Raw genomic sequence first — 13,955 nt, forward strand, 5'->3', positions numbered from 1 at the left:
GCATTTTTGTTTAAGCTAGAGGACGAAAGGAAAGAATTACTGTTTAAAATGCATCTTTGGCAAGAAATATAACCTTGAATAGCAATAAGTCAAAAGCTGCCAGACAGCACACAATTTTTTAAGATATAATTTTAACCAATACCAAGAGGTTTTTAAGCCAAAAGACAGTAAACATTTTACATGAGAGGAGATCAAGTTTCATTGCTAACTTGCATACGTGTGCATTCCATTTTGTGGTCCATATGCATATGAAATATGTCATTGATTTTAGCTCAATATCTACATACTTGCCATTCACAGCTAAAACTAAATTCACAATTGCTACGTTATTTTAGAATGAACTCACTGGAAAAAACAGTTACCTACCTTTTCGTAACTGTTGTTCAAGAGGTGTTGCTTATGTCCATTCCATTCTAGGTGTGCGCAAGCCCATGTGTACAGGCATCGGAGATTTTTGCCTTAGGGTACCCAAAGGGTCAGCTGTGGCACCCTCTTGAGTGCTATGCACTTTGTGAACACTCTTGGGGGTTACAAGAGTCCGAAGGGCAGCGCCGTGAATTGGAAATGGCGCTGACCTGACACAAAATGGAGGAATCATCTGTGGCCTGAGAAAATGGAGATATGGAAATGTGTGTCCTTCAAGTCAAGGGCGGTGTACCAGTCTCCCGGATCCAGGGATGAGATGATGGAGGTCAGGGAAACCATGCAGATCTTCAACTTTTTGAGATGCTTGTTGAGGCACTGGAGGTCCAAGATGGGTCTGAGGCCCCCTTTCACTTTCAAGATTAGAAAATAATGTGAGTAGAATCCTTCCCCCTCATCTCCCGTGGGACCTCCTCTACTGCCCCCATTCTGAGGCTACCTCCCTTCTGGGCGAGGAGTTGCTCGTGAGAAGGGTCCCTGAAGAGGAATAGGGAAGGGGGGTGAGAGGGAGGGTCAGCCAAGAACTGCAGGGTTCAGCCCGAAGATAAGTCAAGCACCCAACAGTCCGAAGTCAGCCGCAACCAGGCCGACTGGAAGGGGCGCAGGTGGTTGAGGAGTGAGTAGGAAGGTGGATCCTGGGATGTGACTGGGGCACCATCCTCGAGTGCATCCTCAAAATGCCTATTTCTGGTTTCCTTGGTTCCTGGAATGGTTGGGCTGAGCAGACAAATGGGAAGACAAAGGATATCATTGTTTAAACCCCTTGTCTCTGTCCTTTTTCCTATAGGTGCTTAGCCGGGGATGTAGGACGACGACGGAACGGCTTCCTAGCCTGCTGAAGAATATGAAGGTCCAGGGAGTGGAGGGTGGCACAGGAGTCTTTAAGGCTGTGCAGCTTTGTGTCCGGGAGCTCGAAGAAGAGCCCTGATCCTTCAAACAGGAAGTCCTGTAGAGTGGTCTGCATCTCCTGGGATAACCCAGAGGACCGTAACCAAGAGCTGCACCTCATTACCACCGCAGAAGCGACAACCCTGGCCACCGAGTCTGTAGCATCCCAGGCCACCTGGAGGGCACTTTCTGCCATCGCTTTGCCTTTCCCCATTGAACAGGTGAACTCCTGGCTCGGTCCTGTGGAAGAACCTCCTTGAATTTACTAAGGGAGTCCCACAGATTAAAACAGTATCTGATTAACAGGGCTTGGTGGTTAGACACCCTAAATTGCAGGCTGGCTGTAGAATAAATCTTTCTGCCAAATAAGTCCAGTCTCTTGGCGTCTGTTTTTCGGCGTGCCACTCATCTGTCCCTCTCATTAACAGCAGACACGACCAATGACCCAGCTGTAGGGTGTGTATTTAGCTATTCAAATCCCTTTGCAGGGACATACTACTACTTTTCCAACTTCTTGGAAGTGGGTGGAATGGCAGAGAGGGTCTGCCACAGTGATTTTGTGATCATAAGAACCCCTGGGTGGACAGGCAGCGCGATCTGGGCCGGGGCGGTGGAGGATATGACATTAAAAAGATCATCTACCAACTCCTCAATCTCCAGGTTTAAATTGGTAGCCACCCTTTTAAGGAGGGCCTGGTGCTCCTTAAAGTCAAGGGTGGGACTGCCAATTTGGGAGGGGCCTGCCACCGCTTCCTCCGGAGACGACGACGACAATTGCACCGCAGGGGCAGGTTCCCCTTCCCTCTCTAGGGATGGCTCTTTAGGCGTAGGCGCCTGCTGTGCTGTCCCTGCATCGGATTCCGCACCCTACTCCGACTCCGGTGCCGGGGGTGGTTTGTCCGAGGCAGCCAGGCCGGAATGGTGGGAGTACGGGACCGGCATCATCGGCACGCCCCAAAGATTCCAGAACGGCCATTGAGCAGGCCACTGTCCCTGCTGCCACGCCACCACGGCAGATGCCATGCCAATCTTGTGTGTCAGTGGTGATTCACCCTTTCTTGGGGAGGGGCTGAAGTCCTGCTCTGACTCGGACCATTGCCCCTCTGGTGACCAAAGTGGAGCAGTAGAAGCCTAAGTTTGCCGACTGACCCTCATCGGTGACTGGTGAGAAGAGGGCAAGGATTGGTGCCTGCCTGACGAGCGGTACCAGGGAGATGGAGATCGGTGCCATAATGGGGAGCAATCCTGCACCAGTGCGGGTTTGACGTCTGGGAGATCGTCTAGGCGATAGCGACCTGCGCCATGACGATCTCTGGTTGGGGCTTGCCAGTACCAAGGGTATGGGGACCGGTGCCTCAACTCCAGTGTCCCGTACCTCATGGGAGAGAGCGTGGTATCGGGGACCTGGGTCTTCTGGCCTTCTGGCCAAGGTTGTGGGAATGGGGTCCTCAGCAGTGCTGATGGGGACTTATGCCTGCGGTCCGAGGACGCTCCAATGCCCTATGGGGCGGTCCCAAGACTGGATTGCCCTGGACGGTGGGGCCTTAGCCAAGTCTGGTGCCTGGTGCAGCGGCAGCCGGCTTACTGGGTCTTTAGCTGCCGAGGCCGCTTCAAGCAACGAAGGTCCTAGGAGAAGCTGGGGTGCCCTGCTGTTCCCAGGAGTCAGAGGCGGATCCCTGGCTGGGCTAGGGGGTCTGAGCACACTGATAAACCCCCCTTCCCCCCCTGAAGCTCCAGGGCAGGCATGTGGCCTGACACAGGTTCTTTGTTCAAAGCCCCGTTCCTCTCTGGTGCTGGGGAGTCCTTCTTCTTATGCTGCTTCTTCGGTATCGGTGCGGAGTGCACTGCCGGTGCCTAGGAGTGGAGTCCTAACAGGAGGGCTCTGATGCAGGATGAAGCGCAGCCTCCATGAGGAAGGCCCTCAAGTGAATATCCCGCTGCTTCTGGGTTCTAGGGCAAAAGTTCTTACAGATCCTGCCCTTGTCTTTTCTATGGGACTCCCCAAAGCACTTCAAACAGCTGTCATGGGGGTCACTAATAGGCATCGGCCTGTTGCATGACGACCATGGTTTGAAGCCTGGGGAACGGGGCATGCCCTGCTCCAGGGCGAAGTCCCAGTTGGGACTCTAACATTTAAACAAATGGCTAGCTAAGTACCTAAGAACTACATATATACAAAGGAGATAACAATAACTGTTAAGAACAGCAAACGCTCTTGCAATACAAGACAAGGTGCTCTGACCAACTGTCACGAGCAGTAAGGAGTGGAGAGGCCAAAGGGCCAGTGGCACCTGATATACCATGAGTGCCACAGCCGACCCTATGGATACCGCAAAGACAAAAAACTCCGATGACTGTGCATTTGGCGCACACACACCTAGAATGGAATCGACAGGAGCAAGCACTCAAAGAAGAAACCAGGGCTATAGCAGAATGGACGATATTATTCTAAGATATCAGATACTGACTAGACAACAACACATTCTTGCAGTCCTCTCAAAAGTATGTATACAGGACAGCATACTTTATACCAGTATATTTGATTACAATACACTTTGTTAATGATAGGTATCTACAGTACCTGCTTCATGTGTTGTTTCTGGGGCCATGGCAGTGGATGTGAAGGAAGCACTTACTGTCCCTGTAGAATAGTGAGCCTGTACAAAAGATTAAAAATTCAACAGAGTTAACACTACAAAAACTGGAGGAAAGAGATGCAGCATTATAACATCCTCTCCTGCACTCTTCCCTCAAATCCATCTAATTAATTTTGATGTACATACACACACAGTCAAATAATAAGCTACCTATATAATAACAGTAGTACATCGCTACCTCGATATAACGCAACACAATATAACACGATTCGGATATAACGTGGTAAAGCAGTGCTCCGGGGCAGGTGGGGCTGCGCACTCCGGTGGATCAAAGCAAATCAATATAACGCAGTTTCACCTATAACGCGATAAGATTTTTTGGCTCCTGAGGACAGCGTTATATCGAGGTAGAGGTGTAATAGTAATAATAAATAAAATAAATAAATAATACAGCTGTAGGGAATAATGGAAGAAATTAGTCAGCTATTGTCAAAGCAACTCCAGTTCTATTAATTGTTAAAAGGAGATCAGAAGTTCATCTACACATAGGGTAAATTCCTAGCCTCATGGATAAAATGGATGATTTCTTTTATTGTCTTCAATGGAGCCAATATTTTACCCATAAGATCTCCAATGGATTTAATACCAGCATTTTTCCAAGTGCCCTAGCAGAATGAATTAGCTGTCAGTTTTAGCTTCTCATTCCCACCAAGCATTCAGATATACTTTGGTGAAGATTGTCATATAATTAACATTTTTTTAAATATTACCAGAGGAATGTTTCCTAAAGTATTTGCACATTCCCAATGTCCTTGTAGTATTATGAAGCCGGGCTCTAAAGATCTTGAAAAAGAAGTTATCCTGTTGGACAATACATATACTGACTATTTCAATTAACAATCCCCTTCCTCGTTCCATTGGAGAGGAAGGATGGGGTTTCCAAAATATGTTAGCATGTCAAAGTATTCACCAGAGACACTGCATGAGCTGCCCAAATATTTACCAACACAATATGCTGTGTATTTTTTCAATTCAAGCAAAACATCTGTACTTAAAATAAAAAGTTTCAGGCATGAGTATTCAGTCTTCAACAGCTTCTGGAAAATACAGTTGTAAATTGAAGCTGTCAAAGCAAGGAGATCTGCATTAATATTTTTTAGTCAAGATTTGCTTGGTAAAAAGCAAATGAAGCCACTCTAAATACTACAGCATGATTTTACAGTACATCTGTTATGCTGTGTTTCTCATAGGTTTCCATATTTCACATAGACTTTTTCAGTTGTAAGGAGCTAAACTTGTTCATCTCATTTATCAGATGAATGTGAGTGTGGAGTTTAGCCCCCATGACTCTCATAATCCTCTCTCCTGAGACTGCCAACACGAGCACCAGATTTGGTGATGTGGACACATGGTCTCTTAGAATTGGACTGACACCTATCAACAAATTTCATATAGATCATTAAATAGTCAGCATATGGTTACAACTTTTGGTCAGAAGTAAAAGGAGCTATTATCCCATAACCAGTTCCCTGAACCTTTCATCCCTCTCTAAAAAATGAAAGCTTCTGTACCAAACACATGCGGGTCTCTCCAACTAAGAGCCAGAGGGGAGGGGGAAGAAGTGGGAAATTAAAAATGTTTTAACCAGGGGTTACAAGTCTTGAGAAGCACATGCCATACATAGCACAAATCACAAAAGTAGCCATTCTGATCACAATTCACTAATTCTGCTGTATTGCCAATATAATCAGCAAACAACATTTAATCTTTCACCTCAGAAGGAAGCACTGTCATAAAGAGAGTAGAATGAGGGATTTAAGATAAGCAGTGTCACTAGACATTAAACGCATTTTTAAACACTAAAAACTGGTTGCAAAACTAGAAATGTCCCTTTGTTGTAGGGTTTATGAACTCTCTTGATTTTGTTTAAAATGGTACCCCAATTACCACTTTAAATTACAGGGAAAAAAAATCATCTCTCTTTTCATAACTAACAGTTGCTAAACTAAATAACAAGATTTGGCAGGTTTCTATACTACATGGCACAGCCTACATTCTCCACCCCCAAAAGGACAGCAGGGTTTAATAATAATAGTGCTTTGGAAAACATACATCGGCTTTCTTGGTTCTTCTTCTGCAGATGCACAACTGCTGCAGTTTTAAGCGGGTCTGATACTGTTGCAATAAAATTTCATATTGACTTTCATTTTTAGCTTGTGTAATATTGACCATGTTAAAAAAGAATCAAGGTTAAATTCTATAATTCCTTACTTAAAATATTACCACTGAATTACTAGCAGCACACAAATGCCTTATATATTTCCTATTTAAAGTAGACTTTCCGCTCCAGTTCTTATAAAAAGAAAGAGAAGCACTATGTGCTGGTATTTCTCCATCTGTCACCTATAACATTTGCTCTGATAAATTTCTACTTAAGGCTTTCTAGACACTGAACTCAAGGGACTTAATTGCTTCCACATTATCAGGCAAGGGTTTTATTATTACAAAGTATTTTTATATCCACAGCTGGAGATATGAAGGGAGCACTGCTGGCAAGACTTCTGTAAAACATCCTTGTTAAGTGAAATTAAAGCCTACTAAACATATGGAGGGGTTTTGGGAACACTCAGAGTGGCACTTGAGCGGACACTGTCACATGGCTTCTAAGATCTATAGCCTTGTTCAGTTTGCTTTTCTGAAAAAAATGGAACCCCACTCATGGATCTTAAGTTGAGTTAAAAACACAAATCCAAGACCAAATAAGTAATAACATCTAGCTTGTTTATATATTTATACACACATCTGTAGATCTCAAAGCATTTTATTGAGGTAAATAATAATATCCTCATTTTACAAAGGGGAAAACAAAGGCAGGGAAACGAAGCAATATGCCCAAGATCACCCAGTGAAATCAGTGGCAGTGTTGGGTATAGAATCCAGGTTTCCTGTGTGCTCTGCCCCATAGGCTATACTGCCTCCCACAGAAGCCAATGGAGCTTTGCCAATTATACCAGCTGCCGATCTGGTCCTGTGACATGTGGACAGTTCACATTCCATCTCATTTCATCTTTGTCTCTAAATATACAATTTAAAAAAAAAATGTAATTGCCTGAATAGGAACAAACAAGACAAGCCAAATCTAAGCCTTGCAGCTTCTCATATATCTAGGCTCATAAACAGTCTAAATTGCCTGTTTTGTTTTGTTTTTAAATCATGTGGCACACTCCTGCTAACTGATGTTCATACAAGGGTAATCTAAGCACAGTGACATGTCCCAGAGAACTGTTTTAGGGAGAGGATAACACTCCGCAATCTTGGATTCAATATGCAGACGGATTATTTCTTGACAACCACGAACACACAGTAATATGCGCCTGATAAGGGCACCTTTTACAATAGTCCATTAAAAATACTGTGAAGAGGAAATGTTGAAGCTGCTTCTGGTGATTTATATATATGCCAACACCAGGAATGATTCACTTGCATTGCCCTTAAGCTGTGTTCCTTCTGCCAATGATAAATTAATTCAAAGCAAGAAATTTACAAGTTGGAAGGAAAAATCTTTATCACCTAACTCACACCACGGTAATCACATCCTAAATTTAAAGAGCTCTACCTCTTATCGCACCCGATTTCAAAAATATTTTAGGCTCGTTTACAAATATTTTACAAAAAGAAATCCATTGACATACACACTTCACTGCAATTCTAAACAATTGCAGTATAATTTAGCTACACCACTCTCATTGCCTCTGATGTATGGTAAGTTCCTATGCAGCAGAAAACAGCCGTGTCTGTTCAGGTGGCGATATGGCTACTATACTGAAAAATGTTTTTTACCATTCTTCAGAAATGTAATCAATGTCGACCTATAAATCAACTTACTGCATTCAGCTTATCCACTTTTCTCTTTTCGGGGGCCTTCATTGTAGCTGCTAGAATATCATCTCCTTTGAATTCTTTATACAGCTCCAGTAAAGTCTCTCGGGTCTCTAAATTTGTATTTTTCAGATAGTAAGATGGATCCAATTTTGCTTTCTCTTCATCTATAAGACAGTATTAAACCACATTTTCAGTTAAAAAGCAAGCTCTATATCTCAAAATCATTTTGTTCCCCTTCAACTTAACAGGGCCATACATCTCTCTTTCGCCAACAGAAGTTGCTCCAATAAAAGATATAACCTCACCCACCTTGCTTCTCTATAGAAGAAGAAATCTTTTTCATGGAAACTGCCACATATTTTTGCTCTTGCAGAAGTGATTATGACGAATGAGTGAGCAGTAAGACACCATATGAAAAAAGTAACATCCAGGTATGGTGAGACAAATACTTTACTGGCCATGTACTATAAAAGGGTTTGACTTTATATCCTTTACCATTGAAAGACTCTTCAGAACAACTGGAAGCTACCTAAACTCTTATAAATCAATTTAAACCACTTGTACGGAATATCAAAGACAGACACTATTTTTGGATACATAATGCAAAAAAAAAAAAAAAAATCTGCCCTTTGTCCCCTCAGTGAATGAAACAGATCTATGGCTCATAATTCCCAAGATACATGGTGTGATAGTACAGAAGTATTTTTTTAAAGTGACATAAGTCACACCTGAGTTCTGCCCTGGCATGCCTAATTTTTGCTGACAAATATTTAGAGCTGAGTTATGGGGGGGGAGGGGGGAGGGAGAGGGGAAGCGAGGGAGGAGGGGGAGAGAGGGGAAGGTGGCCAAGGCTGGGGCCATAGCTGGGGGTGGGAGCAGAGCCAAGGCTGGGGCCTCAGGTGTGGGGCCAGGAGTCGGGGCCAGGAGTGGTTGTGGAGCTGGGTGGCGCTCCCTTCCTGTCCACCTGTGGGGGTTGGCCCAGGCATCAGCCATGCCGCCCCCCCCAGGGGAGCATGCCCCACAGTTTGGGGACCTCCGGTCTATTTAATGATAAGCATAGTGGGGACTGTCTCTTACTGTGTGTTTATACAATATCAAGAACTACTGGTCCCAATCTCACCTGGAGCCTCTAGGCACCATTGCATAAAATTTCATAATCCCACCATCCAGCGTTTTCTTTTAAAAATCACTCAACATTCCACAAATTATTCTCCGGGTTTGCATATTAAGATTAGAGTTTCCTCAGCCAAGCTTTAGTTCATCCTTACCTGGGTCTGTCACCTTTAAGTTGTTTTTAACATGGAAGAAGTCGGAGACATTAAATTTGTCCAGATTGGTTGGATCCTGAAAATAAAAATAAAAAAGTATAAATCTTCCCAACAGAAACGTAACAGCAGGTAATAGTGAGTGTATGTTAATCCAGTATAAATGAGGGGCTGGAAAAGACTGAACTAAACATGATACAGACAAAATTTCAGCTAAACTATATATAGAAAACAGCTACTAAAATAGCAATATCTGAAAGAGTAAAAGTTCCTGGCTATATTTGTTATATGATTGAAATTTAGTGTTGTGTTCATTAGTAAGTACAGAACCAATTACTAGCATAGTGTTGTTCAAGAATAGACTGGGTTTAGGTAACTGGTCACAACTCACAAACACTCAGATTCTAATTCTAAACTGGGATTAGCTTTCCAGAGAATTGGACAAATGAGATGTCCAGCACCTAGGGGCCAGATTACTGAAGTTATCTAGACATCTACAGATCCAGATAGGTGCCTCCTGGAATTTCCAAAAATAACCAGGCATCTATCTGCTTCTTTAGGCAACTAAATAATTTTTAAAAAATTGGTGCAAGGAGAATAACACTGCAAACAAATATAATACAATACAAATGATTCCTTCATTTGTAAATGAGAAATTAAACATTTTAAAATGGAAATATAATTGAATGCCCATCTGGTGCAATACGTGCTATTCATTTGCATTCTGAGGTTCATTTAACGTGCGCTAATACAGCAGGCCTTCAGAGCCACATGAATCCTATTGATCATGCAACACATTTTTTCCAGTCTTAGAAAAAATGTCACTTTCATACAACACTTTTCATACCCAAGATAACAAAGACTTCTTTTAAAATAGCAGGGAGTATGATCATAGCAGTACCGTGATTATGTAGGCCAAGTAAACAGCAGCTATTTGCTCTACAAAACATACAGCGTCAGGTATCAGAAGCTGTCAATTGAGAGCATACAATAGGATTGCCGTTGTTCGGCAAATCCATGACTGGAAGCAGGAGGCCACGTCTAGAGAGTATTATTAGTGTCCCTGCCCATTTTTGGAAAGTGCCATCTGGCCTTTTATTTCCACCAGGACAACTACCACCGAACATTGGAGGAGACTCCTTCCATGTAATGCCTCATTTGAAGAACAATATGTCTAATAGTCCAAAATCTTTGAATACTCAAATCTTCCTGTAGGACTTGAACTCATGACCTAAGAGTACTACCAACTGAGCTGTGACGGTAGTTCAGTAGAAGTACTTAGCTAGTAATAGTCCATGAAATAAAAGATAAGGGAACTGAAAGAACAAAGATCTTTTATCATGGAGTACTCTGGTTCAAAGGTAGCCAAGGTATTAAACGAATGGTTGGGGGGGGAAGGGAGCGGGAGAGTCACCACTTTCAAACAAACACTATTTTTTTAAACAGCCTCCCAAGCATAGAAAGGTGGTAAAATTAATGTTAAAACAATTTACTTACTTTTAACTTAAGTAAAAACATTTTAAAAACAAATTATAAAAGTTATTTCTCAGGGGTATGTCAGTAAGCCAGTTTAGTGATATCTCTATATATTGCTAAACAAAAAACCTTGAAGCACTAAACTCATTTTTAAGTAATTTAATACTAGTAGGGAGAAAATGCTCACTCTGAGGGACATTAGGAGCTGAACCTGACTCAGTCAAAACTCCCACTGACTTCATAGATGTGTTATGTCACAAGCCTGTAATTCGCTGCCCTCTGGCAGAAGACGCAGTGAATTGCGGGACTGGGGTCTTCCTTTGGGATTTGATCCTAAAAGTCACCTTGCACATGTTTTTGCCAGCACATCTTGCTAGGGTCAAGTAGACAATCCAAGAGAAGGGTAGTCGCAGGAGTGGATAGAAAAGGGGACCAGGAGTCATGAGGGTTAGCCTTATTTCTGCCACTTGCAAATCCTTTCAGTTCTTTCCCTACCAATAAAAACACACCTCACACACAGAAAGGCTGTGAGCATTAACTAACTTTTGTGGAGCATTTTGAAACTTAAATATCCTCAGACCAAGTATGCTCTATTAAACTGTAAGCTTTTTGGGGCAGGGACAGTTTCTTAACCGATGTTTCATATGGTGCAATTCTCATTTACAAGACTATGTTAAATAAGCAACAAATAAGTATCACACTGAAAACTCTATTAAGTGACCCACTCAAAGAATCATCATAAAAAAAAAAAAAAACTAACGACCTACTAGATGTGGATCTTTAAACTGGGAGTCCACGTAGCTTCCTGTACAATTTTGTTTGACCTTTAGTTAAAGTGGTTAAGACGGGGATGCCTACTGGAGAGGCAGATTTCACACTAGTATCATTCAATAATCCTTAATCTTTCCTCATAATCATTATTTCCCCCCTAAGGCTTGGTCCTTGTAAGCTCATCTAAAGAGCAAAGAGGTCACAACATCACATCAGGATATCTAATTATTCCAGGAAATTATAGATTACAGAAAATAAAAGAAGAGTTGTAAAGTGGTACAGGTTGTTTGAGGATACAAAATCTAAAATACCTTAATAAAAATACAATAGTCAAAAGTTCAAAAAAATAATATTGCAGAATACTAGGTTAATGACTAATACACTGACATGAATGTGAATAGTATAATAATTCAAGAAAACATAACAAAATACTCAAATTGTTACTTTCAATTAGAAAGTTCTCAAGATTCCATCTCTACTAAGTCAATGGTTAATACAGCAGAGCTGTGGCTTCCTCTCTCATTAAATGATACAATTATGCCTTTCATTCATCCCTGAAATTGTATGCCTCCATTGGTGAATAAATCTTTAGTTTTATTGCTGGCAGTAAAATCAAAAGACATTTATGAAATCAGCCTGCATGAGTCTGCACCCTAATGACGACCCACTGGCTCGCCTGCTTGCTTCTTCCCTCTCCCACCCCCAAATCATTTCCCATTATTTTTCAGTTCCACAACAGCAACTAGGATGCAGCCTCACCAAGGAATTTGATGTTGAAAAGCTAGATATTGTTTCTCTTCTTGGAGCTTTTGTGTAAGAGAATGTCGCTTTTAATTTCCAGGAATAGGAAATCTGGGCGTATTTCTTAACCATCCTGGTATGCTCCTGCACTTTGTTATATATACAAACTGTTCCACCACAAAAAGTAAGTATAACATGCCAAAAAAAAAAATCCAGGGGTAATTTCTGATCTCTAAATTGACATCATCGAGGGAAGTGAGGCATAAATGGGAAGAAAAAAAAAAAAAGCCCAGGCAAAGGCCTGCGGGGGTGGCACAACTTTCAATTGCCAACAGAAAATGCAGACTGCCTGTTTTCAAGCATTCCTCTAGTTATTCTCAGGCTACAACGTTTACTTACAGAAAGTGATAGGTCTGCCTATGAACACATGCCAAGACACTACAGGTGAAGAGAATAAGACAATTTACCCCTTCCAGGGATCCAAAAATACATTATAATATTAATAGAGAACATAAGGATTTTACAGAAAGTCACATTTCTGCCACTCCTGGTCAAACTTAGGGGTATGCGTTGCTCCCGGAACAGACTCTTTGTAGCAGGGAGATGGGGGGGAGAAAAAGTGGCCTACAATAAAGATTAATCTGCTAACATACGTTGTATTCTCCTTTACAAAGCCTCATGATTACATTTATTTATATTTTATATATAATTTAAAGAAATTTAGATATCTAGTTACTTAAGGGCCTCCATAAAGCCAAGTCTTAGAGTTCAGGATACCACAGACTCCTCCAGATAGCTAACTTTAAAAGGTAGCATTTCACAGCCGTAATACTTTTAGTTGCTTACAGGCTAAATCAGTTTGACCGCTGACACTGAGCAACTAAGGAAGAAGCCTTTATAGGCGCCCCCCCCCATCAATATACACCTCTACCCCTATATAACGTGGCCCGATATAACACGAATTCTGATATAACGCAGTAAAGCAGTGCTCGGGGGGCGGGGGGGGGGGGGGGAGGAGCATTCCGGCAGATCAAAGCAAGTTTGATATAACGCGATTTCATCTATAACGTGGTAAGATTTTTTGGCTCCCGAGGCCAGCGTTATATCGAGGTAGAGGTGTACTTTCCCTGGCTCTTCAAAACCTCATTTAACTACCTCCTCATAGTCAACTCAAAAATCACAGTATGGAATATGGTAAATAGCAAACTGCAACCTCATCTCCTTAGAGATCACAGCTGTTCTGTTTCTCTGCCCTTTGGAGTTCTAAGCATGAATGACACAAATGAGAAACCCCAAGGCCTTGTGTGCTATTCTTCATTATAGTCAGATGGGCTATTTTATTCAAATAGAAACCTTTAAAGATTTGATTTATACTATTTCCCTTCTATTCCCATTTCTGCAACTCAGGAATTTCACTGTACATTGAGTAGGCAGGCCAATTAAGCAGCATACTACAAATGTATTTTCCTTATGTCACTGAAGAAATGTTCTATAACCTGAAATCTGTGAGTGGCATCTCAGACAGGTTATCTAGGGCAATAAGTCAACAGACCCCTCCCTCTAAAATTAAGCATTGTGATTCACTAGGAAGAGTTCAATTTAGAACTAGAAGTGTGTTGACTGCAAGAGCACAGCAATAGATGTTAACTTATATACAGAATACCGCAGGGTTCTACTGAGCAAACCTCTCCCCCAAAAACTTCACAAAATAGGTCTGACCAATCCTAACTTGTGCTGCAGATAATGTGGACAAGTTATTTTTTACTAAAGGAAAGGATGCCCAGAACACAAAACAGATATTTTTGATGTGTGCTTATTTAAATCCAAATAAAAACATTCTTTGGACATATCCCTTTCAGGAAGAAACTGTCCAAATATTAATAAAATATTTAACATGACAGGTTCATCTCAT

At 41.9% G+C, this 13,955-nt stretch overlaps 1 protein-coding gene across 1 annotated transcript in view; it reads right to left on the bottom strand.

The window, feature by feature from the left end:
* The window catches only part of PPIL2 (peptidylprolyl isomerase like 2), a 139,376-nt gene that overhangs the window by 74,201 nt on the left and 51,220 nt on the right, over nt 1–13,955 (bottom strand). Inside the window, exons 9-11 of the mRNA XM_005281101.5 lie at nt 9,059–9,134; nt 7,794–7,954; nt 3,893–3,968 (exon numbers count right to left, since the gene is read on the bottom strand). Of these exons, the coding sequence (XP_005281158.2) occupies nt 3,893–3,968; nt 7,794–7,954; nt 9,059–9,134 (313 nt within the window). The remainder of the gene's footprint in view (nt 1–3,892; nt 3,969–7,793; nt 7,955–9,058; nt 9,135–13,955) is intronic.

Source organism: Chrysemys picta, chromosome 15 (genome assembly GCF_011386835.1).
Source record: "Chrysemys picta bellii isolate R12L10 chromosome 15, ASM1138683v2, whole genome shotgun sequence".
NCBI classification, from domain to species: Eukaryota; Metazoa; Chordata; order Testudines; family Emydidae; genus Chrysemys; species Chrysemys picta.